The 27,988-nt window shown below is 50.4% G+C and overlaps 9 protein-coding genes across 9 annotated transcripts; 4 read left to right on the top strand and 5 right to left on the bottom strand.

Moving 5' to 3' along the window:
* Positions 1–2,725: 2,725 nt before the first annotated feature.
* MAA_10759 (Extracellular membrane protein, 8-cysteine region, CFEM) lies at positions 2,726–3,133 on the bottom strand (the record flags this gene model as incomplete). Its single annotated transcript, XM_011412678.1, has 1 exon — positions 2,726–3,133. One exon carries the CDS (start codon positions 3,131–3,133, stop codon positions 2,726–2,728), a length of 408 nt encoding a protein of 135 aa, XP_011410980.1.
* Positions 3,134–5,316: 2,183 nt separating this feature from the next.
* Positions 5,317–8,193, bottom strand: MAA_06983 (DUF1212 domain membrane protein; the record flags this gene model as incomplete). Its single annotated transcript, XM_007824981.1, has 1 exon — positions 5,317–8,193. One exon carries the CDS (start codon positions 8,191–8,193, stop codon positions 5,317–5,319), a length of 2,877 nt encoding a protein of 958 aa, XP_007823172.1.
* Positions 8,194–11,776: 3,583 nt separating this feature from the next.
* On the top strand, positions 11,777–12,858 carry MAA_06984 (uncharacterized protein; the record flags this gene model as incomplete). Its single annotated transcript, XM_007824982.1, has 2 exons — positions 11,777–12,011; positions 12,605–12,858. 2 exons carry the CDS (start codon positions 11,777–11,779, stop codon positions 12,856–12,858), a joined length of 489 nt encoding a protein of 162 aa, XP_007823173.1.
* A 3,817-nt stretch (positions 12,859–16,675) lies between these two features.
* MAA_06985 (HPP family protein) lies at positions 16,676–17,709 on the bottom strand (the record flags this gene model as incomplete). Its single annotated transcript, XM_007824983.1, has 2 exons — positions 16,676–17,383; positions 17,446–17,709. 2 exons carry the CDS (start codon positions 17,707–17,709, stop codon positions 16,676–16,678), a joined length of 972 nt encoding a protein of 323 aa, XP_007823174.1.
* Positions 17,710–19,627: 1,918 nt separating this feature from the next.
* MAA_06986 (Nucleotide-binding, alpha-beta plait) lies at positions 19,628–21,037 on the top strand (the record flags this gene model as incomplete). Its single annotated transcript, XM_007824984.1, has 1 exon — positions 19,628–21,037. The coding sequence occupies one exon, from the start codon at positions 19,628–19,630 to the stop codon at positions 21,035–21,037; it is 1,410 nt and encodes a 469-aa protein (XP_007823175.1).
* A 498-nt stretch (positions 21,038–21,535) lies between these two features.
* MAA_06987 (Chromo domain protein) lies at positions 21,536–23,152 on the bottom strand (the record flags this gene model as incomplete). Its single annotated transcript, XM_007824985.1, has 1 exon — positions 21,536–23,152. One exon carries the CDS (start codon positions 23,150–23,152, stop codon positions 21,536–21,538), a length of 1,617 nt encoding a protein of 538 aa, XP_007823176.1.
* A 1,195-nt stretch (positions 23,153–24,347) lies between these two features.
* On the top strand, positions 24,348–25,216 carry MAA_06988 (Mitochondrial import protein Pam17; the record flags this gene model as incomplete). Its single annotated transcript, XM_007824986.1, has 2 exons — positions 24,348–25,047; positions 25,113–25,216. 2 exons carry the CDS (start codon positions 24,348–24,350, stop codon positions 25,214–25,216), a joined length of 804 nt encoding a protein of 267 aa, XP_007823177.1.
* Positions 25,217–25,464: 248 nt separating this feature from the next.
* MAA_06989 (Rhodanese-like protein) lies at positions 25,465–26,976 on the bottom strand (the record flags this gene model as incomplete). Its single annotated transcript, XM_007824987.1, has 3 exons — positions 25,465–26,419; positions 26,501–26,714; positions 26,781–26,976. The coding sequence occupies 3 exons, from the start codon at positions 26,974–26,976 to the stop codon at positions 25,465–25,467; spliced, it is 1,365 nt and encodes a 454-aa protein (XP_007823178.1).
* Positions 26,977–27,366: 390 nt separating this feature from the next.
* Positions 27,367–27,987, top strand: MAA_06990 (uncharacterized protein; the record flags this gene model as incomplete). Its single annotated transcript, XM_007824988.2, has 1 exon — positions 27,367–27,987. The coding sequence occupies one exon, from the start codon at positions 27,367–27,369 to the stop codon at positions 27,985–27,987; it is 621 nt and encodes a 206-aa protein (XP_007823179.2).
* Between the last annotated feature and the right edge of the window lies 1 nt (position 27,988).

Raw genomic sequence — 27,988 nt, forward strand, 5'->3', positions numbered from 1 at the left:
AAACCCAGCTCACGTTCCCTATTCGAACAACCACACAAACTAACACTTCCACTGCAAACATCCCCTGTATTGTGTGATCTCTACCAGGCTCACCCGGGGCATTTCCTCCCCGGGCTGAATAACGCCACCCGAGCGATCCGGACTGCAGGTCCTTCGCACACGGCACGGTTTCCCGTGGGTCTGGCACGTCCCTTAAGCGGCCTCCGTGCTGGAGTGCCGCCCACACCTTTCCGCGCTCTACAGGGGCCGCTGAGAGATCGCTCTCGCAGGGCTCCCCTCGGGATTAGCGTAGGCATTGCTGCCCTTAGCCTCCCCCGAACCAGGTTGTGTCGCCGGACAGCACCTGCAGACCTTTAGCTAATATTATTATAAAGGTAAATTAACTTTACGCTTATAATTTACGCTAAGTTATACTAAAAACCTAAAATGCCTATATTTTGTTGGGTGCAAATGCGCACACACAAACACCAACCGCCAAGGCCCACGATATCCCTTGTAAGTTGTAGCGCGTAACTTGCAATTCTCGCCACAATACCGCAAGTAGCTGTAACTATCCTAAATACAACGCTTGTAAGTACAATCAAATAGTTCCGTAGAATCAATTCAATTAATTGCCGCTCTTCTCTGGAAAAACGGTAATATCTGTGGTTACTCTTCCTCTCTGGAAGAACAGTAATATCTGTAGGGGAATAATAAACTTAACTACACGATTTAGCTAGAAGCAGCGCCGGCTTATACAGGCCTTTCAATATGACGAATATCACTTTTAAGGACGAAGTTGCTTATAGGAGCGAAACTTGTTAAATTTAAGGGAAAGGGCGTAAGGCCACCTGTTTATACTAGCAAAACAGTACAATCAAATGCTTCCTCCGATTTCCTCCGTTATGTGAGCGTTGGAGCCGCCACACACTATTTATGTTAAAAATAAAAGAAAACTCAGACAGAATAATCTAATAAACTTCTTATATAAAAAGGAAGAAAAATTATAAGCAAATTTGAAACCCGCCTGGTTATTTAGCCAAAAAAATAAACCCGGCTTGTCTGTTCCAGCACGCCATCCACAATTTCTGATCCTGTCACCTTCTTACTCCAGGCTCTCTTTGTCTACTAATCTTCTCTGGGCATACACGCCTTTTTATAGGCCTTCTAGTCTGTCTTTTAATGCTCTTTACCGCAGTATGCTACTGCTTGGCATTTACTGTAGCCCTTCGCTCCTATAGTCGTACCATATACATACTTTGCACAGCTTAAGCCCCATGCAACCAGTTTGTCCTGAGAAGTCATCAAGAACCTCACCCTCTTGCCGTATTTCCTACATCATCGTTTGCATCTCCTGTCGCACCTCAATCTTACACTGCCCTCTTCCACATAAAGACGTTACCTAAACCATAATATGAGGCTAATGCGTGTGCAATAAAGATATTAGGCTCTATAGGATATTTGTCGCAAATTGCCCGCAAATTTCGTAAAAGGGCCCAGACGAATTTCAGCACGCCGCTTTATACTGCTTTATGAGAGGCATCATGGCCTAGGAGAATTATTCGTTGTATTCGCCATTATGTCCGGCACGATTCACCTTACTGATAAGGCTCCGGGCGATGCTACGGTTGTGTGTGAATTGCTTCTCTCTGAACTGGCACATGAACTCGAGTCGGACCGTAGAAGTTGCCATAATATACATTCAGACCCTCAAATGCCTTAGTAAATATGTGTTAAGAAAAGGAAGGCGTGATCAAATTACCAAGGTCTACCTAATCTTCCTCCCATCCACCCTTACAATTCTCATTACTTTTTATCCTACCTTGCGCCTTCATGACCTGTCGTCCATCAGGAATACCCTAGGCACCGTTGCCAATAAACGGCCCCCAATGCAAGCCACTATCAGAAGTTGGTGGGTGTCGCCAGGTGTCACCAGAGACTATTTCCGACATGGAAAGGCTTGCAAATAAATACCTCTCAGCCAGGCCTCATGTCATCGCGCACTCTTCAATACGTGTTTTTTTTTATCCCTGCGTCCTCAAACTTTCGTTCCTCAAGGCTTCTTGCGCAACCCGCGTGGGGGTTGCCTCTCCTGTAATGAGGGTTTAGTGCAGATAAGTTTCAGAGGTTCTGATTGGTCTAATACAGGAGACCAAACCGTAAGCGGCTTGCCCAAAAAAGCCTTGAGGAAGGAAAGCTTGACTTGATCTAGTGGTTTGTGAGAAGTTTAAAGGAAGCACTTGAGTTTTTATACGGGCTAGATGTCTCAACGCGAGAGCAGATTCAGAAGTTGGAGTAGGAGCTTCTTAGTGGCCGATTTTAGTACGAGGGTTTAGGAATTGCCGAACTAGGGGCAGACTGGGCGGAGCATAAAGAAAAGTTGTATACTTAAAGGCTTAAGAGGAAAAGTAGTTGAGTTATTGTAGCCTATTAGTTTCATGGGTCTCTGTGCTGCTGTCTTCCATCGATGTTACTGTTCCTAGTTTCTTGACGGCTGTATCTAATTTACTGATGTCTATTCTACGTCAACCTATTTCTTGGGGGGATGACAATTGCGACGTGGCTGAGCTCCGCCATCGAATACCAGGGGCAGGCCCGGGGTTGGGGAAGATTCTTCGGGATTAGCTTTGGTGGTTGGAGAAGTCGGGGCGGATATGGCCTCTGTAGTAAGCTCCGAGTGCGGGAAAACAAGTGCGCTTGATGAGGTGTCTGGCAGAGTTATATTCCTATCAGACGGGTATGCAGCTTAGTTAGCAGGGTCCAATATACGTAGTCTCTTCAAAGGAGTAGATGTATATGGGACCCAGCCACGCCAGCGGTCTAATCGCTTTAAAGGTAGAGTATCAGTCAGGGCCGGTGTTAGCGCGGACGCAGGTCTTGGTAAGTAAGCTAGGTCAAGGACTCGGAGGGCCAGGAGGTTGGTGTCCCTCGTGCGGCCGGGGATCTTCGCAGTGACGGTAAGGAGAGCTCCCGATGCTGGTGTCTTGACTTTCCACCGACGCTTGGTGTCTTCCAAGAAGCAGACTACGGAGAAGTGAGCTGGGGCTGCCTTCGACGCGTCGTAGACAGATGTTTCGATCGTGAAGTGACGGGGCTCGGAAGGGTCAAGCGAGTTGTCAGTACGGGGCGGCAAGAAGCCGATGACGGTCACCATCGGCCACCATTGCTCTGGCGGAGTCGGCGATATTCCCTGGGTGTCTAAGGCTGTCAGCTAGAGCTAGGGCGAATGTTCGGCCAGACCTGCCTCATCAAGCTCAGCGTCTGCTGCTAATTTCCAGAGTGCCGTTCATCGACAGAGCCGTGAAGAAGCGGCCGTCGGCGTAGAAGAATGCACCGGGAGGGTAGAGTTCTCGTTGTTCTTGCGTCAGATAGGTATGGGTGCGGATGCGAATGGGGTCGGTGGTGTGGTGATATTAGGATCATGGAAACCGGCCTCCTCGAAGGTGTTCAGATCTGTTTGGATTTCGACGTAGTTTGGGACATTTTCTCGAGTCGGGTCATCTGTAATGGCATCGACGAAATCCCGTAAGTGAATTATACTTGTGAATGTTCGTCGTCTAGACATGTTGAAAGAGATTTAGAATGAGTGAGAGTGAAATCCGGCAACGTAGGTCGCATCGCTGTTTCCATAGGGGAATAATTCTGCATGAAACAGATGTTTACTACGCTCTGTTATCCAGGACTGGTCGGACAGACTCTACGCGACAGGCTCAGGCTCAGGGCATGTGAGCACGTACGCAGAATTGCGTCTTCAGCTCTGAATGCTATCACATGTGTAATAGAAATGGTCCATAGCTGTTTTGTTACAGAGCAGAGCTGACGGAATCATAGAAAACACAGACTTGCTTCACAATGCTAGCCGCCGTAAGCGACAAATTCCAAATGGTCGGCAGCGCCGGGAGGTGGGAGAGGTGCCAGAAAAAAGCGATGTCAGAAAGAAAAAGCAACGTCAGAAAAGCAAAACAATATCACCAGGCCCCCCTCAGTAACTAGGGGCTATGCGGATTTAGTCATCTAGCTAGTAATTCTAAGGATTGGGTGTGGTACGTAGTGGTGTTGTTGGTCAAGTGTCTTCGGCGTGTTGCCTAGGTCTGGGAAGTGTTTCCCGTGTCTGTTGCTGCGCATAGTCTGGTCATTTGGACGGTGATTCCGAGGATTGTGGTATGTGGTGGTGTCGATAGTCAGTCATCTTTCCATGTTGCACACGAGATATCAGGGTTGGTCGGGTCATCTGCTGGTGAAGTATCGGGGGCTGTTGGCTTGGTTATCTGCCAGTAAGGCATCAGGGGTTGGCCGGGCTGTCTGTCCACGAGGTTGAGGTTGGACAGTATTTCGTGGGTGGAGGACACGATTTGTATGTGGACGTATAGTGTTTACGTGAGGAAAGGAGGCGATACGGGAAGCGGTCTGGGAAGGCATGTACGGTCTGGGGAATTGGTGGTGTGGCCGATATTGAGATTGAGAGAGGTCAGATTGAACGGGAGAGGTTTGATTTGGACGTATTAGCGCAGGAGCCGAGATGGAGTTTTGCGTGGTATAGAGGGGATGTAGAGATTCCAAGGTTATAGCTTTAGGAATAATAGAATCACGTCCACAAAACAGATAGTGAAGATTCCAAGGACGGGTCGGGGAAAATGCGAGGCGCCTGCAGAACAGCCGAGTGATGAGAGATCAGGGTGACGAATCTAGAAGCGTTGAGGCCCTGAAGACGGTGAGCTGTATCTGGGGCGGAGACAAGGTTCACTATTACCAGTGGGCGTATAGGGGAGAATGTTTCTGCAAAAAACTCTGCACAGCGGCCTGCCAGGTGAGCGACTAGGATGAAGCTGTAGTGAAGTTGAACAGGTTGATTCGCAGACGAGCTGAGCAAATTGGGCGACGCAACGTCAAGCAATCGGTCAACCCTATTGATCCGGATGATTTAGTAAATCTGAAAGCTTGGTCTTACTCATAAAGATCCATATGTTAAGAAGAACGATCGCGAAGGAATCGCGCTGTCTCTCAGAAAGCTGGCTGTCACAGATCTGCCAGCCGGTTTTGAGCTATGGTACAAACGGAAGAGCGACAATTAGGAAGCGTTGAAGAGAGTGGTTTAGGTGTGACACCTACGGCTGGTGGCAATCAAGTCCGGACGGACAGGAACCGCCGGCGGCCCAAGGCTAGAAGGCTGAGAGACGGCTCCGCAAGCAAAGCCGTTGCTAGGCCGGGGGATCTATTTCGGGCGTTCAGGCGTGTGCGACAAAACATGCGTGTTTGACATTAACAGATGCAATATAGGCTTCAAATATTATACCAGAGCTGTAAGACTATTTTGGCCACATTCTCCGAGAAAGCTCTCTAGAAGCTAAATAGTCCACTTCGTCTCTTGCCTAGTGGATACACAATAAGAGCACTCATGAACAAGCCAACACTAATGCCGATAGCTACTTGAATAACGCTGAATAAGACGTTGAATGCAGTCCCGTCCAGATTTCCGATTGTCTTGGCACTAGTGTCTACTGTAGATGTGCTGTTGCCCGTGAGTTGATTTGCGGAGGTGATACCAGCCAGCAGCGATCCGCCGGCAGCGAGTCCGGAGGGAACCTGTACGAAGATAGCGGGAAGCATGGCAGCGGCTGCAAGGCTGTAGCCAACCTTGCGCGGCTGGCGCCATTGCTTCTTTTGAGAAGCGGCGCTGGATTCAGGATCTGACATGGAAGGCAGTGACCATGCATCAGGATCTCGACAGCGGTGTCTCGAGAATCTTGGTTTAACTCGGTACTGCCACCACTCCACAACATCCAACCAAGCGTTTTCCATGTGTCTGCCCAACCTTGAGTACAGGTTTGCCAGGATACCGACTGTTAGTGCGCCCAACATATTTGAGATCTGGCTGTTTCCTTCAAAGTACTTGCTGCAGTAGCTGTTGACGCAGAAGCCTGCTAAAGCCATTATTGTCATGACTGGTGTCTGCCTCCATTTGGCTTGGTTGATAATGCAAAGACATAATGTGAAGCCCGGCACGAACAAGAAGTACCAGTTCCGATCAAGAGGATCCTTGCAATGAGTTTCGCTGGTAGCATTGCTATCCATCATTCCATATAATGAAGCTCCGATTGTGATTCCATACCCCAGAAACAGAGTGTAAATCATGGCATACACCATCCGAACGCTTCCAGCGACAATATTATGACTCTGAAGTTCCAACGAACTGCACAGGACCATGTAACCAGGTAAAATCAAAGCAATGCTACTTTGTGCTAAGGTGCTGAAGCAAAACAGCTGGCCGTTGTTGATCGATCCGAAGCCTCGGGCGAGGAAGGAAGTAATGACTGAGGCGGAAACCTCGAAAACGTGTGCGTATAGCTCGTTACTCGGGGCGAAAACAAGTTGAAGCAGACCCACAATGCATCCCAAAATGAAGGCGACAGGGAGGTCGATAAATCGACCTTCAAAGGCAAATGGCGCCACACAGGCAGATGCAATCCCATACATTGGGACTCGGAACCATGTGTGAAACTTGGGCTTCCTTTCCATGACCTTATCCAAACGATCTGTTGCTTCTTCGACACCAAGCTTGTCGTGAACAACGTCTTTGTAAATATTATGAACGTCGCGCAACTTTCCCAGGTCGATACCCTGTGGCACCCGAACAACCTTGACTTCGGCCGTATGCGTTGTGCTGTCATCGAAACTGATAATCATGCAGGACGGAATGTAGAGAAATTGCCCTTCGATTTCGAGAACGCGCGATGACATGGTCATGTACTCTTCGAGTCGATGCGTCGGCGCACCGTACAGCATGAGGGCCCGGCATAGCTTGAGGAGATATCGGTGTCGTGCTATTATGCCGGCAATATGAACTGTTATTCGAATCTGTTCCTTCTTGGGTTTGGGGGACTTGTCGGCTTTTTCTTTTTTAAACTTTTCTGACCAATGGTCGGAGATCTCGCTGGAACCCGGGGCAGCAAACATCGAAGAAGACTTTACAAGTTCAGTAAGGGAAGTCGTCGAATGACGGGCCCGATTATTGGTAAACAAACCACTAGTAAATCTTTGTCGAGATCCTCCAGCTCTAGAAGAAGGTCTCGATCCTCCAGCTTCAGAAGGAGGTCTCGAAGTCGGAGGTGAGGGGCGAGGCGACATGACAGGAGTTGAAGATGAGAGAGGCGTGAGTTGCCCGCTAGTATTGTTGCCCGGGGCTCTTCTATCATCTTGATAAAGCTTCAATAGTGAAGACAGAATACCGCCTCTGTACTTTGAAGGACGGGGGACATAGTCGTTGCCATATGTTTGGCGGGACACAGGTGTATTTGTGCCAGATGAACCAGGCTCTTCATGGAACAGATTACTCTTCCCGGCCTTTTGTGTGTGAGACCTGACCAGAGACTCCGCGGTGTCATGGTCTTCAAGAAAGCGTTGTCGGCGGCTGTAGGGGGTGCGATACCTAAAACGCTCCTTGTCGAGGTCATCATCAGATGTCACAGTAGCATCATCTGCGAAAGAGCTCCCATGATCATCTGAGTCGCGGATGAGCGGCTGGAATGAACCTTCGACGTCCGAGTTTCGCCTTGAACCAGAAGCAGAATAGCTACCCACCGATACCGCCAAACGATCTGCTCGTTGGCGTGCGTCATTCATGGAGCGAAGCTGACGCTCAGTGACCCGACTCTCCGCTTGGTCCGCCCTCTCGCGTTCCTCCGGATCATCATAACTTGTATTACGTCTCAGAGCGGGTCTTGGAGCTCGAGGGGTGGCTACAGACAAAAAGCTCTGCTCTTGCCTCCGGCTCTCTTCTTCAGTCAGGACCAAGTTGAGGGCCATTCTCAATTCCACGGCGTCAGGCGCCCCGGGAGGTGTAGAGAACAGCCCAGGTGAACCTGGCTCCGATCTGAGGTCTTTCACGCCGAGTATAGGAATGGGCGTGCCACTTCCATTGCCGCTTGTATTCCCGCTGTTACTGGTAGATGTAGCCACAGTTGAATGTAAAGTCGAGTCTGCGGCTGCAGCAGCATTTGTACTGCCCGGAGCTAGAGATGTGTTGGTGCTCGTGGTGCCTCCACCGTCGGCCGGAGAATCCGGTGAGGTCCCCTCTGCCTCTGCTTTCCCATAGTCCTGACTGCTTGAATGCCAGACGACTCGCTTCTTGGTCTTCCGGTTTGGCGTACTGGCAGTGTTGGTGTTGGTGTTGGAGTTGTCATTGGAGTTGTCTATAGAGGTGGGGTCAGGCGCCATGGTTGGGAACGAAGAATCTTGGGTGTGGTTGGCCCTGAGACAGGTCTCAGAGCTAGTTTAACCGATATATCATGAGAAATGGAGAGCTTTTGTTTTACGGGGGATGAGAGAAGAGGAGATGAGGAGAGGAGAAAAGAGAAAATCTGGCCATGAATTATGTACTCTGGAGGGAGTCGCGGCAATGGCATTTGAGGAAGCCAAGTACAAGGGGGGGGCATAACACCGGGGCCCAGGGACGCGCAAATCCGAAGCCCCAATCCATAAAGGCAAAATCTAGTTATTTTCCCTGGATCGGTAGCAACTGAGGCGCGGCGACGCAACGTTGGGAGAGGAAAAGAGGGTCGCTGTGGTCCCAGGGAAAGGATTAAAAATGGCGATGATGAAGGCCTAGTTACCTGACCCTGACTAACAAGCTAGATACATCGGAAGGACTCGAGTGTGTGGGTCACTGATACACCTCATGTTGGGATGCTGCGACGAGACTGGGCAAAGCATCGACCGGTTTGTCGTTGGTGTTTTGCACAGGCGGAGAAGTCAGATAGAGACATCGTATTTTGTGGACACATTTTTTTTGGGGGGGGGAGGTGGGAGGCAAGGAGGCCGAGAGCAGGAGGCTAGACATCCGGACCGCACCTGCTCTTTCAATTAGCGTTTCTTGTTCCGTTCCTTCCTCCTCTTCATGGTGGAGAAGGGTGTTGCAAGAAAGATACATAATATCTGGAACCTCGAGACAAGGAAGGAACTCGAGAATTCACATGATTGGGTTGCCCAATAGCTGAACCTGCCTTGTCCTCTTTCTACGCCGAGTCGGAGGATGCAGAAGCAGATCTGTGACGGTATACATACATACGATTGCCCGTGATGAAACGGGCGGTTCCTAGTGGGCAAAAATAGCATGACGTAGATTTTTTTTGTGGGTTTCTAGAAAAACAAGACCATCCCGGCAAATCTGAGGCCAACAGTCCTTATCAAGAGGCGAAGAGACGTCGACGTTTGACGATCAGAGTTTTAGACTTCCATCAGGCTGGTTGGTGGCGGTCGGCTGCAGGTCCACTGCGGGTCCCGTTTTGCACGGTATCGATCCCGGCCCCCGATTGACATGCAGCGCCCTGAGGCGCTCGGCCTTGGCGGACCCACTCATACATCACGGCAGCATGGCTTGCACGGCTCTTCCGGCACGTGCAGGCGACAGTGTAGGGACGGAAGAGAGGGGAATCAAAGCTGACGAACAAGCAGATCATTCAAGATCGTCATGGGCCAGAGGCCCAAGTTTGTCTGTGCAAGCAGCTGCGTAACCAAAGTGCTTGGTGCTCAGGTGCACCTGGGATTGGCCACGGCGCACAGCGGGGTTAGCCTTGCCTGTTCATGCAAAATGCACGGCGAAGAAGACTTTGGGACAGCACGAATCGATGCGAGTACGTATGTACAATTACAAAGCTCTGGTGGGGTTTTGCCATGACACACGACCATCCCACCGTGGAGTAATTCGACGATGAGTCGCGCAAGGCGAGCACCGTCATGACGTGCCCGCTATTTTTGCTTTCTTGTTTTTTCTCCGTCGCTACTTTTCTGCCAACCAAGCAGTCGTGGCGTCGAGGGAACAATAAATTACTGTGCTTGCTACGGAGTACTTGCCTCGCGTTGATGTGGCCGAGGGCCGAGTTGTTCCAGAGTGAATGTTGTCCGTAGCAAGCATCCCAGTCAAGCTAGACGACAGGGACCTGGGCAAGGAAACCAGGTTGCCCGGCTTATCCTCGATAGATTGGCTACATTGGATCATGGCAAGGGAGCTGCGTTTGGCAATTGCACTGCACCATGGTCCTTTTGGAGACTTGGACACAGCAAGCCAATGTCGGATGGAGGATGACGGGGCTTGGAGATTGTGGCCAAGTATGAAAAGACGCACTGGCAAAGGAACTAGACATGCGCCCACGTCGCACATTCATCAGCGTGCTACAGGAAATGCCTCGATGCTATTGCGTTCAGCGTGCCATTACTAATACATCAAATGCGTGGATCGCCATGCGTCACTTGTTCGTCTTCTTCGGCCATTAGTGTTCCCGGCCATCCTGTCTTGAACCACGTCCTCGATGGAATAGTTGAAATTCGAATTTCCACCGGTTTGGGTTGGAGCTTTATGCGACCGTTGGCGGCAGCAATTCATGCCTTTATCGGCAAACTTGAATGTTGAGGCTCCATGGTCCAGTCCGGAGTGCTTGATGAGCGGCAAAGCTGCATTTCGATATTGGAACTCCCAAATTATTATTGGCCTGGGAATAATAATAAACCATGGATTCGCTTTCCTCATCTCATCTAGCCCCAGCCTGGCACGGCCCCCTGTGATGGAGCCATCGATGATGCTGCTATTCCATAATGGGTATCCCGACTTCCTCAACCGCCCTGGAAACCTTCGGAACTCTGATATCCCAGCCCAAACATCCCATGTCGCGGCCCAAAGATTGGGCAGTGCCAAGAGAATGGCCGTAGTCCCATGTTCTAGAATACTACTTTACATATCAACTGCGGGAACTCGGCAAACAAATCTATACTGCACATGTGCCATGATTACATACCCTTGCTTTTCGCTTCTGTGTGCCGAGAAACTGGTCCTTGTCGCAGATTTCGAGCCCCAGTTTTTGCTTCAATGTCTCCTAGGATCCCTGATCCTGAAGATGTCTGGTACTACTTGTTGCCAAAAGTGGCGCGATCTTGCATGGCGCAAAGTTTGCCGACACAGATCAGGAAAAATGTGAAGAGAGAGTATGTCCGGGGACCGTTGCAAGTACGCCCATACACTATAGCGGGATGAGGTTTATTTTGAACAGCATGTCGGACATTTTATATGACGTGAGGAATTTTGAGGGTGTTGAAAATGTTGAAGAGTCTTGTGTAAGATGTTGAATGCAAGTGCTAGAAGCAACATTGAAGGCACAAGGGGAATATTACGACCTGGCCAGGACAAGTCTACCACGTGAATCAGACGTGGTAGAGACGGCCCATACAAGGTCAGATCTAACAATATACAAGAGGGACTCAACCGAGTACAGCCAAAAATAAAACATCAGCTAATGAGGGCACTGGGGAAATGGCACAAAACGGCAGCCACGAGGACCCATGTGTTGAAGCGTAAGCTGCTCCAAGAGCATCCAGCATAAACATAGCCCACCAGCAAGACATGTCCCATCTGGCTAAATGGGGTATTTTCTGCGTCTTCTGCAATACGCCACTGCATCTATCAAGCGGCACTTCAAATGTTGACTCCATCCTTGCCGAATCTCCGAGCAGCTCGGCGGAGCGACTAGGCTTACCATGGTTTAGTGTCGACTGGCCAGTTCAGACTTGGTCATAGAGGTGCATTTTATGTCCCCGTTTCAGCTGTATTCTGGCAACACCTTCGTTGCGTCTTTGTAGCATTGACTTCTTTCAACACCAGAGCCCAGTTCATGGTCAAGTTTTCCCTACAAAATATTTCATTCTGCACTGTCCAAATGAAGTTATTGAAAGACACACCACCTACAGCCGGAGCGGCAAGCCCGTCATCGTTGTCATCAGAAACTTCTCAAGAGACGGAACCGATACCGATATGTGGATTGGATCGCTCGAGGCCAACTTTGGCGACAGACGCAGAGTATGGACAAGAGAGGGCTGGGACATGCTGTTGTCAGAGTCACAGGTCTGTGCCGACTTGCCAGTTTTTCACTCCCTAGCTCGCAGAAACCTATCCAGAGGCCAGGCCGTCATGCTCAACCGTGACCCGGAGACATGGTACGAGAGTGTTCTGAGCAGTGCATACCCTTCATTCCTAGCCACAGTTCAAGGTATGTGCTGCGCAGCTTTGGACACACATGAGCGCACCTAGGTTCGTTTTAATATCTCCATGGGCAAGAACGGTATGTCCTACGACCACAGTACGGAGAAGAACAAGGCCATTACTTCGCTTAACAAGTCAATCCTACAAGAATATCCGCGACTCCATCCCAGAGGAGAGACGCCTTGAATTCGCCGCCCAAGACGGTTATGGGCCGCTGTGCGAGTTCCTCGCTGTTCCAGTGACAATAGTCAATGACGAAAGGACTAATGAAGTAGTGGTGGCTCCTTTCCCTCGTGTCTATGATCGCGACTCTTTCGGCTCGCTCTTCTCCATGATTGACGCTGAAAAGCAGAAAGGGGATGCCCAGTGTGTTCAATGTTACCTTGTTGGGAGAGATTCTGTCACCTCATGCACGTCTATTGGCCAGCCTCGTGCAAAGTCAGACACGGTTGATGGACACGACTTGACGATGGTGTAATTAGTCTACTTGTTGAGTTATCAACAGCAATTCGGGGCAGTGGAAAGTTGCACATCAATGATAGAAGGGTCAAATCGACGATATTGATAATCGTTGAAGACGCGTATGCTAAATCCTTTCAGCTGCAGACAACGGTTACCTCGAGTCTTCCCCTAGATGGGCCATGGCATGGCCTCCTGGCCCAAACATCTACGCCACTCATTTCACGGCTTCCGAATACTTTGGCAAGGGGCCTACGGTGGCGATACCTGAGACATTCAGACTGGACCAGACTCTACAAATCTCCGTCCAGAGCCCCAACCACACGCCCTTCATACCGTGCAGCACTTTAGCTTTTGGCTTTTGCTGGAAGGATGACCCTCACGACCTATGGTGATTTCCAAAGTTGGGACACAAAGAACGCCCTACCGGTGACGGAGCGATGCCCTTGTGAAGGAACAAAGAAAAAAAGAAAAAAAAGGAAGGGTGAAGTACTCCGTAAAGGCAACCGGTGAAGGTTTGCCATGTGAGACGTGGGTTCCGTGATGGAATGAATCCTGTCTCAAGTGACAGGCCGAGATGAAGAGTTTGGCGCATGAGCTCCAGGGGTGGATCGTCTTGCATTTTATGTCCGGTACTCCGTATATCTACGTCTCTCTCTCTCATTTCTTTCTTTCTTTCTTTTTTTTTTTTAAGGAAGAAGGTTGCGCGATAGTATTACGCTTTGCTTGGAGTACGTATAGGTAATTGTGCGATGACATCGATGAGAGCCTGCGCGTGTATAACTTTGTTCCCTTGAGGTTATATTCTGGTGAAACTAAAAAAGAAAGGAAAAGACGATAGTCATCTACTGGAGACTGAGAGCCGGAGAATTTGAGAAATCACCAGGTTTAACAAATGAAACATTTGTCGAGATTGCACAAAAAACGTCAATAGGCCACACACCCATTCATCACCGCACGCCCAGAGCTTCCATCGTGAAACCCCGAAGCCCCCCCGGCTCGCATGACCCACAGCGCAGCATCCCAGAAGATGGCTGGATTTAACGCCATCGACCCCTCCATCGTCCTCCATCGTCCTCACCCCGTCACCTGAGTGGCCTTCCCTCATACATCGTGTTCACGATGGGAGTCGATCAAGTGTGACGTCTGGACTCTGTCCGCTGTGATTGTCATTACGCTTCGCACACGGGCCTTGCACGGTTGCATTCACGTACAACCCTCTATTTGCGACAACTCACCGAACATTCCGTCGACCGCTTCTTGCCAGGGCGTGCGACACGACGACTGTACATGTGGTGTTTGGTCGTCATTTCCACGAATCACTCACCATCTATCCTTCGTGCTTCGGTGAGGGGAGTGTAGCATCCCAATATCAAAAAAATCCACCAATGTATAAGACATTGACGAGGCAAGTGCGACAGCTTGCAGGTGGCGACGTGGACGGCATGAGGTGAAGAGTCAACTGCTACCGAGTACGATAACCCCTGAATCTTTACCAGCAGCCATCTGAAAGTTTGCTGTACGCCACCCAGAAAGAGACTGGACCTATTATGTCAATCCTACTCCGTACATACATACATTCTAGCTCCGGGTGTATATGCATTAATACCCGTGAGTCCGCGACAGACCCCAGGTGTTGTGCAGCCAATCGACTACACGGTGTAGATTCGGAGAGCGCGTACTCCGTACACAAACATTCAACATTTATTACTTCTAGGAGCTTCTTGCAAGTCTATGTAGGACTAGCTCTTTACTCCGTACAGGGGTCTACTACTCCCCGATAGAGCATACTAGCCATCACTCACATGGAAATAAATACTTGACTTTTTAACGAAAAGGTAAGCAAGGTTGATGTTCCTCATTACCACCCCTGCAAATCACTTACCAGGCATTTACCTCAAGTAATTGGATCGCTGATGCAGCAGGGCCCCCATGCTCTATTGACCTTGTTAGGTCACGGGTGGTTCATCGTACAGGGGTTGGAGTGTAAAGACCCGACAGGACAGAGTATGTATGTACATCGAGTTAGGGAGTCCCCTGTTCACAGCTTCCTTGTCAAGTAGCAAATTGCCAATAAAACAGGTGTTAGAACGGGCTCATGGTTCAAAGTCCAGTATCCTCGTTACGCGACATGGGTTCACGTGTCTCTGAACACCAACACACGCCTGACCACCTAGCTCTTCGGGTTTGGGGTTATCTTCCCGAGCCAGTAGGGAAGGGAGGTTTACAAACGTCCGGTAGCCACACCCGAAGTTGGCGTCGATGTCCTTCTAGGTGCAGGCACGGGTAGGTGTTCCCGCCGCCTCCCGTACTGGTGTGGAAATAACAGCACCTGAGGGTTTAGAGACCAGGGCAAGTGGTACGTAGTTCAAGCGTAAGGATTCAAATTACCATGGGCCCGGCTAGTTGAGACTGTGGTGACAACTGGAAATATCAAAGCCGTTGCAACGCCTTGTTTGACGCGGGCGCCATGTTGCGATAATCAGAGCTGAGAACCAGTCATAGATTGGACTTTGAGCTTTGCAAAGAGCATGATGAACGAGCTGCCAAGCAGGGATGCTGTTGCTTCGGCTCATGACGCTGTATCTTTGTGTGATTTTTTATCTTAGGGGGTTGGGTCTGGCATGCTCAGTGATACTCGATACATAGCGAACTCAGTCCTTGGTGCATGCGCTTTTGCTGAAATGTTCCACTGGCTCTCAACATCTCTTGCGTCGGTCTGTGTCATCCTTCTCCCGACTACATTGGAAGAGAAGTGTGACTTTATCAGCTGCGTGACATCCTTGTCATAGGTGCCTGAAACACTTTCTGTAGCCTTGTAGGTCGCAGCGGCGTAGTATCTGAAATATTTACCTTGAGTTCCGCATCGCGATTGATGTAGTATTTCTCGAGGCCGTCGAAATGCTTCTTGATCAACAGAGTAGTGTATTCCTCGTGCCGCAAGTCAGTATCTCCTTCGGGAAGTGTATCTGCTCATCCCCCAGTGACCGGTCAGGATATACGATATCAGAAATGAAGCTAGCGGGTATACATACACTCGTCGTGGCTGCCGTGTGAAAGGGCCCATTTTCCCGAGCTGAGTAACACTACATGCATATTTCTCACTTTGGAATCGCCCTTCTGCAGCTCTTCAGCAAGTAGACATGCGACTTCCAGATATAAAACCCAGCAACCCACGTTGTCGTGAGATGAATCCAGGGCTGCTGGCTGACGACCGTCCTGGATCCCATGCCGGGGTTCGACCTTCTTCTTGCTGTGGCCATCCTGAGCCAGATATTCTTTGTTCAAAAATCTTGGCAAATTCCTGGCACAAGTCTGTTGCCAAAGTCTATGGGAAGTAGATTCTCCCCCGAGCGGCTGCTTGCTGAACAGCCTCGCAGCCGATCATTGCCGCTCGTGCTTGCATGTCCTGGACGTTTTTACCTCACGCGAATCGGACAGTATGTCGAGCTTGGTCTTAGCCGACATGGCCAACAAGCCTAGTAGATTCTTCCAATACTCGTGGGCAACTCGGTATTTGACATTGAACTAGGTATGCTCACTGAGGCCCTTGTCAGCCTCGGCGAGAGCAATAACACCGTCTTCGTCCCTTTCTGGCCGTCTTCCCCACGACTTGTTGGCATGTTCATTCCAAAATAGACGTTAACATGAATGGATGGTTTTGGGCAAGTAAGCTGGTGCTCTGTATAAATCACAGTGTGCTTCTTCTCAAGCGAGCTGATCTGGAATTGAAGGTGAGGTTGAGGGTGATGAGGCGATCATCCTTTCAAGCTGCTACAAGAGCATCCCGAAGACCTGGTCCCCTCGTGGCAAAAACTGTCAACACATTTGTAACCGTTTTATTGATAACATTTTCTGTCTCGCTAAGTATTCCAAGCTTCCTTGTTGGGCGTATTTTTCGTATTGATTGCAACACTTCCTTGACCGCACGATCTCAAGACTCAACGTGCGCCTTCTTTAACCATCCACAAGTCTTTGGGAGACAAACTACAACATGAGATTCGCATTCCGCACCTTTGTCGATGACTTTTCCTTCCCCTCCCTTTGCAAAAATGAAAGAAAAAAAAAGCTGAAGGAGATTGGCTGCCATAAAGTAAAATAAAAAACCATTGCAACTATAAAACATTTAGATACAATAAACAAAATACAAAATACAGTCGCCATGCCTCATGTACGCTCGAGATATGTGTTGTACTCCCTCTCATGTAGTAGTTACAGTCGATATGTGAGAGTCTCTAGAAACTGCTGTTCTTCCTGAGTAAGAAACATATGCTCCGGAATAACCACTTCTCCCTTTCTAATCACAACTTCCCCGGCATGTTGATGAGCGTGAGTGAACTTCACACACATGCCTCCGGTCTGATCTCTGTCGCTAGACTCGGCGTCATTCTCGCTACCATCAATAGTCGACTTTTTAGGAGTGACTGCCGGTGCCGGCGCTGTAGGGCTGTCTACTGTTTTTTCTTCGTCTATGTCGTCCTTCTTTAATTCGGCTGAATGTCGTCTACGTAATATGGATTTTCTTCCTTTACTGAGGTCTTCGGGTGTCCACCAGTAGATCGGGAAACGTCTTTCCAAGTTATTGACCAGCAGGGCCACACCAAGCATAAGCGCACATCCCAGCAGCATAACCGGGAGCATGAACCACCCGATGTGAATCAAGGTATCATCAACAACGGCAAGCAGCGCCGTGGCGCCCGCAGGTGGGTGCACAGTCTTGGTCAAAGCCATCAGAGAAGTTGCGCAGGCGCAAGCAAGAGCTCCTCCAACCCATTGGATGTCCTTGAAGCTATCACTCAGCTGGAAAAGCTTACCGATAGCAACTCCAACGAATGTCGAGATGAGTTGACCTATGATGGCGTTGCGAGGTTGGGCAAGGGGCGATTCGATGGCGTAAAACTCCAGAACCGCAGCCGCACCCTGTCGTGGCCATGGAATTGTTGGTGTCTGCTTCATGGGGCATGGCTGGTACGAAAACTTACAAAACTGCCCACAATGATGGGGGCTCCTCGCGCCTGGAATGACGGCACTCGCTTCGACACAGCTTGTATCGTGAGAATAGCCGCAAAGACGCCAATGAAGGCCCAGAAAACGGGCATCAGGTTACCGGCATCCTTCGGCTTCGCCTTACGGTATCCGAACCATCTTGCCACGGGGTAAGGCAGGAAACGCCATGGCGGCGACGGCACGAACGGATTAAGGAATCGATCGATGTCGAAGTTCCACGTCCTGTGAGGCAGAGTCATGGTATCGGCGACGGCCTCGCAGGCTCCAGCCAGGCGGCCGAAGGAACGGACCACACAAAGAGAGTTGGAGCGTTCGGATTATGTGGCGGGTCAGCGGAAGTCGTCGTGTCGCATGATGATGGTCAGGACAATGTCGCTCGAATTCACAAGGTCTTATAAAGGAGAGAAGTCGTGGGCTCGTGAGGAATACTCGCCGAGAGGGGAGGCCGGCCAGCCATCCAATCGTCTCCATCCGGGCGTCCGGAAACAAGAACTACCGCCACATTTCCCTTTCCCGAACGCACGGCGTCTCGCGTGGGAGAGATCATTTTCACTTTGTTCCAATACCAGAGTTCCTGGAATAGTAGACATTGAGTAATAAAAACCCAAATTAGGCTTAGGGTGCGGGAAGGGTGGCCCAATGCAGGTCGAGGCTGAGGGGAAAGGTGGGATCGCTAGGTGTCATGTCAAGGGTGAAGCCCGTGGACTACTGACTTGTCCCTTGTCCAAAGCCCGTCTCGAGATGCCACTGGTCCACTTTTTTGACAATTTGAAGAAATATTTCCAGGCACTCAAGTACCTCCACGGCGTTGGCTCGGGAATCGGCATCGTCCTAGAGCCATCCTATTTCACCCTGGAACCATCATTCATTCATCATACATGGTCGGTGTTTGACAGGATGGTGACGGAATCGTCTTGAACAATTGTCGTCCCATCACAACCTGCATTCCGGGAACGCAACCGGCAGCCCTACGACGTGCTGGCACGCGCTGATGCTACCACGGCGCCAGTAGGATGGCACCCACATGCAACTTTATTGGCAGCAACCAGACGCTTGGTTCCCGATTTCTCACCATGTCCCAATGCTGTGTTACCCGAATCCAACAACGCCGACTTGATGTATCACTCTATCGCCGTTCTTCATTCGCCGTACCAGACCGCTTCTCATCATGACAATAACGCAATTTGCGCATTTGCAAAGCGTTACGCAAGGTAGCGAGCGGCCAATATCTCCCGACGCTCACGTGAGAATTCAGCCAAAACTGAATGTCGCCACATCAAAAATCTCATGCAGACGCCGCCTCGGTATCAATGCAATTGGATGATTTATCCAGTGCGATTCAATGTTGAGCCTTTCGACACAGCAGAACTAGGACCGAGGCTGCGCGGCTGCCAACTGAAGACTACAAGAAATTGTCGACTAAGCAACCGCAACTGTGTTTTATTCCGGGGAGAGCAACCTGGGTTTTCACAGTCGACATGATGGCGGATTGGCGGAAGAAGTAGAAACTGCACGGGTCGTGTCAACTCGTCAAAACAAGAATACCGCAAACACTGCACAACTTTCCGTGAAATCGTAAAAGCCGAAGCTTCATTGCATCCTTTTTAAACGGAATAGGAATAACCCTAGACACCACTCAACTTGTCTTGGGATTCGAGATGCGGTGGCACCATATCCTCAACTTCGTCCTGGTGGTTGTGGCCCATGGAACAGCTATTTGTTGGTGAACAACCAAATTCTTCCACAACCCAAACTCTCAAACTATTAAACAATCCAGTCGGGGTTCCATATCATATTACCAGTATTAGTCTTACTTGTTGCCGGTGCTCGCCGGACAACAACACGGCCTTGACAGTCTGCTTCGGCTGTTGCACTGGCATCAACAGGTGTGCTTCAACTCCACTCACAGTTCAACACAACACCTGGCAACCACAACTAAACAGCACATTGCTAGTTTAGTATAAATTTCGAATCATCTTTATTTTATTCTCTTGATTCGCATGATTTATTGCCAACGTTACCAAATATTGGGCATTAGTCAAGGAGCATATCCTATTTTTCCCGGTTTGCATCTGGTTAATGATTCTGACTACTGACACACTTTTCAACTTCGACCTCTCCCTTTCCGAGTTCGTGGAGATGCTCTCTGGCAAAATAATGCAGGTCATGGAAGAAACTCAGCGACAAAACCCGATCAAGGGTCCTGTGTTCTGGACTACGCCATCCGAAGTCGATGCTTGGAACATCGCCTTCAGCAGCGATGATGTCTTCAAGACAGACGCAACACAGAAGCCTTCCACTCCGCCGAATCAAGCGTATATTCTGCAGTACCACGACGATATCAAGTGTATTGATTTTCCGCCTGTGTGCGTATCCTGCCCATCGAGTGCCGATAAACCAGGGCCACAGAGTCGCCGAGTAATTCTCGACAACTTACCAGCGGACGTAACCATACCCCAGGTTCTCCGAAGCATCAAATGTTATGGAGGAATTATTTCCACAGTCCTCGCCAACAGTCTGAAGAAAGCAAATACTAGAACAAAGACGGCAATGATTGAGTTTGTTTACCCCGAGGCAGCCGCGGACGTCGTTTCTCACTTTCACGATAACAAGACGGTATTCCTCGACAGCAAAGGTGGCGAACACCAACCAGAGGTATACGTGGTTCCCACGCCATCTTACCTTCATACCGAGGTGAACCACTGTCTGCTCGACAGAGGTTGCACCCGTGCCCTGTTCATACCCAGCTTCCCAGAAGAAGCTATCTGGTACCTAATCTGCACCATTGGAATGAAACACATCAACAATGTCCAACTATCGGATGGTCACCTAACCATAGAGCTTACCTCGCTATTTGAAGCGGATAGGGCTGGGAAAGAAATCAGGTTCGGGAACACCGACATGGAGTACGACGCAACCAAGCACGGCATGTGCTACATTCCCGATTCGTCCCAAGGCGAGATGCAGGACAACTACGACTCCCACAACGGATTCATCGCATTCACTGACACGAATATCTTACAAACAACATGGGATCGGGAACCATACAATAGATACCGTCCGCAACCCCTCCACGAAACTCCCACCGGCAAGGACACCATCAGGCACCCCTCGAGACCTACGTACGAGGAAACCCTCGCCGAGTACTTCTCCGTCGACCCTTCCGAGATATGGAGCTACCTCGAAGATCGCAGGTCGTTCCAGGACACCACGTACAACATCATCGGGAGCACCATTAAACTGACCCGTCGCAAGTGGAGTTGGAGCATCAGCGCCGAAGACGAGGTCAAACTCCTAATGGCGAATACCCTGCACGAACCGGACTGGGCAACTGAATGGGACGAGTACTTCAAATCCAGGGGTATGGCTAATTTGCGAACGTGGGAGGAGTACGGCACGTTGGCGAAGCACCGACGAGAGCGTGCTGCCGAGCAGGGCTTGGCCGAAGGCATAGTACCAATTTGTGATGGATGCCCTTGGGAGTGCGAGGATTTGAAGAAGGTGCCTGTTCCGAAATTTATTCAGGATTATTCTGCCTGTAAACGTGTGGATGCTGAAGCGGAGTAAAGGCTTGGGGTGGTTAATTCCGGTTACTACGAGACAAGATTATTATGCTGTTGCTGGGATTGGGAAAACTGTACAATCCAACGTCATTACCTACTACCCGCGAGTAGGTAGTCCATTTGGGAGAGCGTTATGATGAATTGGGCATTTGCTAGGAATGTATAGGAATGAGCATGATTGATGAAGACTCGATGGACTTATTTTCTTTTCTTCGTTTTGCTATAACAAGATACATCATGAGGAGTTGAATTCAGAGGATTTTAATCGGTGCTTAGTATTTCGTATCCTATTCGGGTATGTGATGCTATTGATATTGCACATTATCATTGTATTAAAATAGACTCCGTAGTATACAATACTGGGCTGTTTTCCCCAAGGCATCGTCTTTTCCCTTTTACCAGCCGAGTGCTTTCTTAACGCCTCAAATTGCCTGCCCAAGATTATAAATCTAAGCACCGTCTTCAGAATTTCCCTCATGCCCAGATGACTATAACGTCATTTTTAATACACACCAAACATCGGAGGTAGTGCCGCGGATGCTTTCTCCGGCAAGTCCCTTGTCTCAGATTCGTCCTCATAGAACGCATCGTAGTCCAGATCATCCCCAACAAATAAGCTACCCTTTTCATTGACTGAATGGGGCGCGCCAAGCAAGTCATCATCTCCTTGGTCCTCCGTCTGGTACATTTCGTTGACAGAGCCAGTAGATGTAGCGTTCGAGTTGCCCCATCCAACCCTCTCCGGTGGTCCTCGTTGACGCTGATTCTGGGCGGCAAGCTTCGCTCTCCTCTTCTTATCCATCTTAAAGTAGTTTCGAATCAGATTCCGTGGAATATTACCTTCTGGCTCCCAGGAAGTTTGCTGGTCTGGTGGCCAATCACCCGCCCAGCGAACGAAGAAGTATCTCACGAGGCCCTGGCCCTCGACATCGTAAAGCGCCATATCCTCTAACCTTTCCACTTCCCAAGTTGGCTCTCCATCTTCCGCAATCTTTTCGATAGGTGGTGATTCTTTGTGTCTCTTTTTGGCGGATTTGGGCCGTGTCGACTTTTTGGTGGAGCTATTGGCCTGTCCAGCAGCAAGGGTCCATGCTGCATTGTCTCTAGTTGACTCTCGTGTGTTGGACATGCTCGGAAATCCTGAACTACCGGTAACGGCATTAAATCCGGCGGCGCTGGAAGAAGTGGTTCCTTCAATAGAGGCTACTAAATCAGTGTGGCCAGGATACTGCGAAGCATCGTCCGCCTTGAACGTCGGGGTTGGTGCTGGTTTTGGTTCTATTGACGAAGTCGCATATTCCAAGATCCCGTTTATGTACGACGGCAAGGGAACAGGTGTATTTATATAGGGCCTTTTAGGCTTCTGTGCGCCATCGCTGTCCACCGTGTCACTCACGAATTGTAGACGAATATCCTCATTTCCAAGACCAGCAGAAGGCACATCCCATGAGTCCTCGCGACCATCTTCCCCAAACATTTCGCGGGCAAGTTGATTCGACGGGCTGTTGTCGTTGTCGGAAAGACCCTCAAAGTCTGCCAATTTGCGCTTCTGCGGGGTAGACAAGCTGATCGCTCCCATCTTAGGGCGAACGACATCGTCAGCTTCAGTCTCGGGCTCAATAGCAGCTGCTGGCTCGATACCGGTGTGGGTTGGTGGACGCGCTTTGTGTCTCTGTTTCAACCCCTCGAAGCCTATCTTCTTCTCTCCCGCCAATTTGATCCGTTCCTGATCTAGTTCCTCTTCAAGGGCTTCTTCCCATTCCTCCAGCGTTCTAGGGGATACGTAGTCGAGAATATCCATAGCAGGGACAAGCAGGCTCGCGGCAGGAAGATCGTGCCACCCAACTATATACGTCATCTGCTTAGGTAGTGGTTTGCCGTCAGCGGCCAGACCAGGTGAAGGCAAAAGAATCCGTTCGACTATATATGCGCTGGATGACGCGGGCGGCAGTAGCCTCAAGGGCTGCAGCGCCGGGCCACATCCTGGGGTATATTTCGGCGGTGCTTTGATTTCTATCACAAATGTCGGTTTTGTCGATGTAGGCTCTGGTGCCGGTGTCGTTGATGCGGATGACTGTGGCTCTTCGTCTGAGCTGCCTCTGACCAGCGTGGTTTCCATTTTTGTAGTGTGATAGGCATCCTTGTGCCCTCCTTGTGCTCGAGCGCAACTGGGTAGCCCAGGGTAAGAAGGGATGCCTGAGCTGAGCTTCACAGGTTTGAGCAGCCGGAATTTCGCGTTTCCCCCCCTTCGTTTTAAGGAGATGAAGGACGTGCCTAACCTTGGCGCGAGATTGCAGGCACGGGGCCAAGGGCGGGAATCGCAAGCGTGTTGATGTCGACAAACTAAAGGAGGAAGTGGTCGTAGTTGGGTCAAGTCTGGTTAGCAATAGTAGCTTAGCACCGGCCGCATTGTCGGCAAAGCCTTAAGCAGTCTGGTGGTAATGGGCGACAGGTGACTAATAGGCCCAATCATGCCAGCCAATAAAGTCGCCTCGCAAAACCTCACCAGTACTTGGCTGGGGGAACAAGGCCTCACGCAGCAGGCTGTTCTCAAGCTATTTTGAGATTTTAGTAACCCGAGGCCAGAGTCTAAGTTACCAGGAGATGATAAGGCAAGAAAACATCAAATTAAACCCTTTACGGACGATGTTTCATTTTTCATCAGGGGGGCAGGCAGAAGCCCTTAAGGCTGCGTCTTGTTGGAGGCCTTGGCGCCTGTAACGGCTGCATGAGTGCCTGGCGTTCTCTAGTCGTGTATTGCTCGGCGGGCTCACTTGGCTCTTTTTGCTAGGCGCGCTCACGCCCCACCAGGTACCTACACCCACTGTAGTTCTCGGGCTTTACATTATAATATATGCTTAAGTACATGTTAGTATACTTCACGGTACGTAAATATATTATACAATAAATTACCCAAGTCTACATGGGGAGAGTTTATATCATACAGGATATAAAGGGGCATTACACATAAATACTGTGGAGTTAATAGTGGGAGGATGAGCGCACCTACATGTAGCAAAAAGAGTTCTGGTGATCCCGCCGAACAATAGTACCGGACACCTCTGAACCCCAGTGGCGCACCACGCATGCGGAGTGCAAGCTTGGCAGCCAGTCACGCCTGGCCGCTAGCAAATCGACATGCTGCAGCGCGGGCGTTTCCCAACCAACATTGAAGCGACCAGCATTTTCTCCAACTCCGCCCCCAGATCACGAGCGCCAGCAAAAGCTCCCTCCCAAACCCCAAGCTTGAATGCCGACCGAACCACTATCAATGCTGTAACAGAGCACTTGACGGGCGTGTTCATATTCCCACCATGTCTTCGTCTCTGAAATCTCTGGCTCTGCGCGTGCCCAGAGCAACTTCCAGCAAGTCTCCTACGGCCATTATCCGATGCTGCTCGAAAGCTTCCATGTCGACCGCCACTCGACCGGCCGGCCTCACAAACGCCGCTCCCTCGCAACCGAGTAGCTATGCCATGTCCATGAAATTGCACAGCTACAGCCTTGCTGCATCGAGCAAATCCGTTCTTCGACTTGTTCCGAGGGCCCGCACGACCTCACCTATGACGATTACCTCGCAGGCTCGATGCTTTGCCAGTGCCGCCTCATCAACGTCCAGCTCGGGGACTTCCTCCGGGGCAGGTGCCGCTGCATCCAAGTCCACTCTAGACTGGGACTCTTTCTTCAAGTTGCGACTTCGCCGTCGACGTATCCAGCTGTTCTTCTCCGTAACGACGGGCTTGCTTGGTGGTGCCGGTGGTGCCATTCTGCTGTCCACGGGCATGGCGGAGCCCGTGGTGATGCAAATTCCTCTGGACCCCTTCGTCACACTGGGTCTCATGACGCTGGCTTGTGCTGCCATGGGGTGGCTCGTGGGCCCTAGCATTGGAAACCAGGTGTTTTACCTTCTCAACCACCGCCTGAAGGCCCAAATGATGAGCAAGGAGACGGAGTTTTTTGCCAGGGTGAAGAAGAACCGAGTTGATCCTACCAACTCCAGTGCAGGTAATCCAGGTACGGTTTAGCTCATTTATCTGTTTAACGATTTCGCCGAGAGATGTGATCTAATCATTCTGTAGTGCCCGATTTCTACGGCGAAAAGATCCAAAGCGTCTCCGGATACCGACAATGGCTCAAGGACCAGCGGGCCTTCAACAAGAAGAAGACTAGGGCGTTTGTGTGAAATTTCTGCTCAACGGTAGAAATTCCATTCGTTCAAGATGGACTACGGACAAGGGAAAGACTATGTAACATTTGAAGGAAGGTCGTTGTCACAACTACGTAAAAGTACGGGGGGAGAACTTAAACCAGGAGACAGAATAATGTGCCCCAACTTTCGTTGTAGCAATATAGGAATATCTCATTATCGTGTATGCTTACTACTGTTTCGTCCTACTTTTCAATGGCTGGGTGTTGTGTAGGTAAGGTTATTCAAAGAAACGGTAGTGAATCATCAACAGCATCTTTCCACGACCGCAGCCCGCCCGAGATGTCTCCAACGAAACGTTGCCCATTGCGATCTAAACCCAACTCCTTTAATTTGGCAGCCGCAATTTGTGAATCGTTGCCGACCCGACACACAACATATATCGGCACATCGGCAGGCAAATCCGCGGGAATGCCCTCAGGCAGTGTCTCACCGGCACGATAACTCATGAACCGACTTATGGGAACGTTGATAGATCCAGGAATGTGCGATAGGCTGTAATGTTCCTTCCCCCTCACATCGACCAGCACATGATCCGCGCCGCTCCGAGCAAGACCCTGATACGCCTCGGCCGTGATGCGGTCCTCTTCCCGCAGCAACTGCACCGGCCTCGTCACACCACAAAACTGCACATAATCCATGGACGATCTCAGGTAATCCAGCGTCAGCTGTGCGTTTTCGCCACATGCAAAGCATTCTTTTCGTCTGCCTCTCATACGAACCGATCTGAAGGGTGAACTATCCGCCATGCCACTGAAGAGCATCATCGTCTGTTGAATCTCTGGCACGGCAGAGTCATATGCTTCCAGGCCGCCTCTGGAAATAAGCTTGATGGCTTCCAGCGCTTGCAGGACGCCCATGACGCCGACGACGGGGCCGACGATGCCGCCTTCGCCGCAGCCGACTACACTCTCGGGGGGAGGCGGCTTGGGGAACACGCAGCGGTAACAGGGTCCCTTGCCAGCCGGACTATTCAGCACAATGAGCTGTCCCGAAGTCTGGAATGCAGATGCGGACACGAGCGGTTTCCCCAGGAGGACGCAAATGTCAGATATGAGGTAGCGAGACGTCGGGTGATCGGTGCAGTCAAGCACCACATCATACTGCGAAACAATGTCCTCTGCATTTTGCGGCGTGAGATGGGCAACGTGTGCCTTGTAAGAGACGGTTGGGTTTAATCTGCGGAGCAGTCAGCAAACTAGTAATGGCATGCAAGTGGCTTTTTGGGGAGGCAAAGAAAAAAGTCGGGATGTGCATTACTCGCGAAGAAAAGTGATTGCACTCTCAACCTTGGCCATGCCCACGCGAGCAGTCGAATGGGCAATCTGTCTATGCAAGTTGGATACTTCGACCTCGTCTCCATCCACGAGCCCGAGAACACCGACACCTGAGCCGGCAAGGTATGCGGCCGCAGGACAACCGAGCCCTCCCGAGCCGACGAGCAAGACTTTTGCGTGCTTGAGTCTCAGTTGGCCTGGATCACGGCATTAGTTTTTTTATTCTACTTCAAACTCATCTTGCCGCAATGGTGGCAACAAACCATCCAGCCCGAAGTTCGGGACAATCATCTGTCTCCCGTAACGCTGGTACTCGTGTTCTTCGAGAGGCCATTTCCAATTCAGTTTGGGACTGGCTTGTCTTTGCTGAGCTTCTGCGGTGGCGAGACACGCCCTGAGGTCGGCTAGTTCTGATTCACGGACTGCAATCTCCTTTCGGAGATGTTCTATATTCTCCATCTTCTCCATCGATAAGACGGCTGAGACGCCATATAAAGCCCTTATCTCAAGGTGATATCAAGGGCGTCGAGCAAATGAGTCCCAGATTGTGGTGTAGACGATTCGCAATGCAGGGTAGGACAAAACCCGTCAAACGGCCCAGAGTCAAGGCGACAAGTCACAAAACACCAAGCAGTTGGCCCCACCAAAAAAGTCGAACGACTCCTGTCGCCATGAAAGCGTTCGTAGTCTACTTCCCACACCAAACTGAACCACATAATCGCAATGGTAAACCGCCCCTACACATCGCCTCTGCAATAGGAGTACTCGAGAAGCTAACAGAAAAAACTCTCCCTCCAGGCTCCCCTTCCCCCAACCACCGGCAAGGCGCCATCCGCGCGAGCGCTGCGCATGCAACGCATCACCGGCCAAATCCACCCACTTCTCCCATCCAAGGTCTTCCGTACAGACGCCCATGTCTCAGATGACTTTATCAACTCCAAGCGCGACAAGCGCATCATGAAGCACTCGTCGTTCGTATCGAGAATCACATCCTCTAAAATCGCAAAGAACAAGCGTCGTCGCCCGAAAAATAAGCTCAAGACAACGTTGGAGGGCCTGGCTGATGCGCTGCCGGAGCTAAAGAGCGGCGAGGGAGGCGAAGAAGTGCTCGCGGGCAGGGTGAAGCACAAGAGCTTGAGGAGCAAGAAAGGAGCACTGAAGAAAAAAGAGAAAATCGTGAAGGGGGAGATGGAGAGATTTGGGGCTAGCATGGCGAAGTTGTCGGCCATGCATCGGCAGGATGCTACGAGAAAAACAACACAGGGTAGGGCTGATGAAGATGGCCATGTAGAGGACAGCGGCGACGACGACGACGATGATGAAAAGATGGCAACGGAAGCTCGTGCTGAGAAAAGTATTTCGCAACAAATGTCGACCACGACACCAGCTGCTACATCAGATAGGTGGGCTGCTTTGAGGGGTTATATTTCGGCAACTATGGAGCAAAACCCTGCCTTTGCTAGGAAATAAG

Source organism: Metarhizium robertsii, assembly GCF_000187425.2.
Source record: "Metarhizium robertsii ARSEF 23 chromosome Unknown MAA_Scf_2, whole genome shotgun sequence".
NCBI lineage: Eukaryota > Fungi > Ascomycota > Sordariomycetes > Hypocreales > Clavicipitaceae > Metarhizium > Metarhizium robertsii.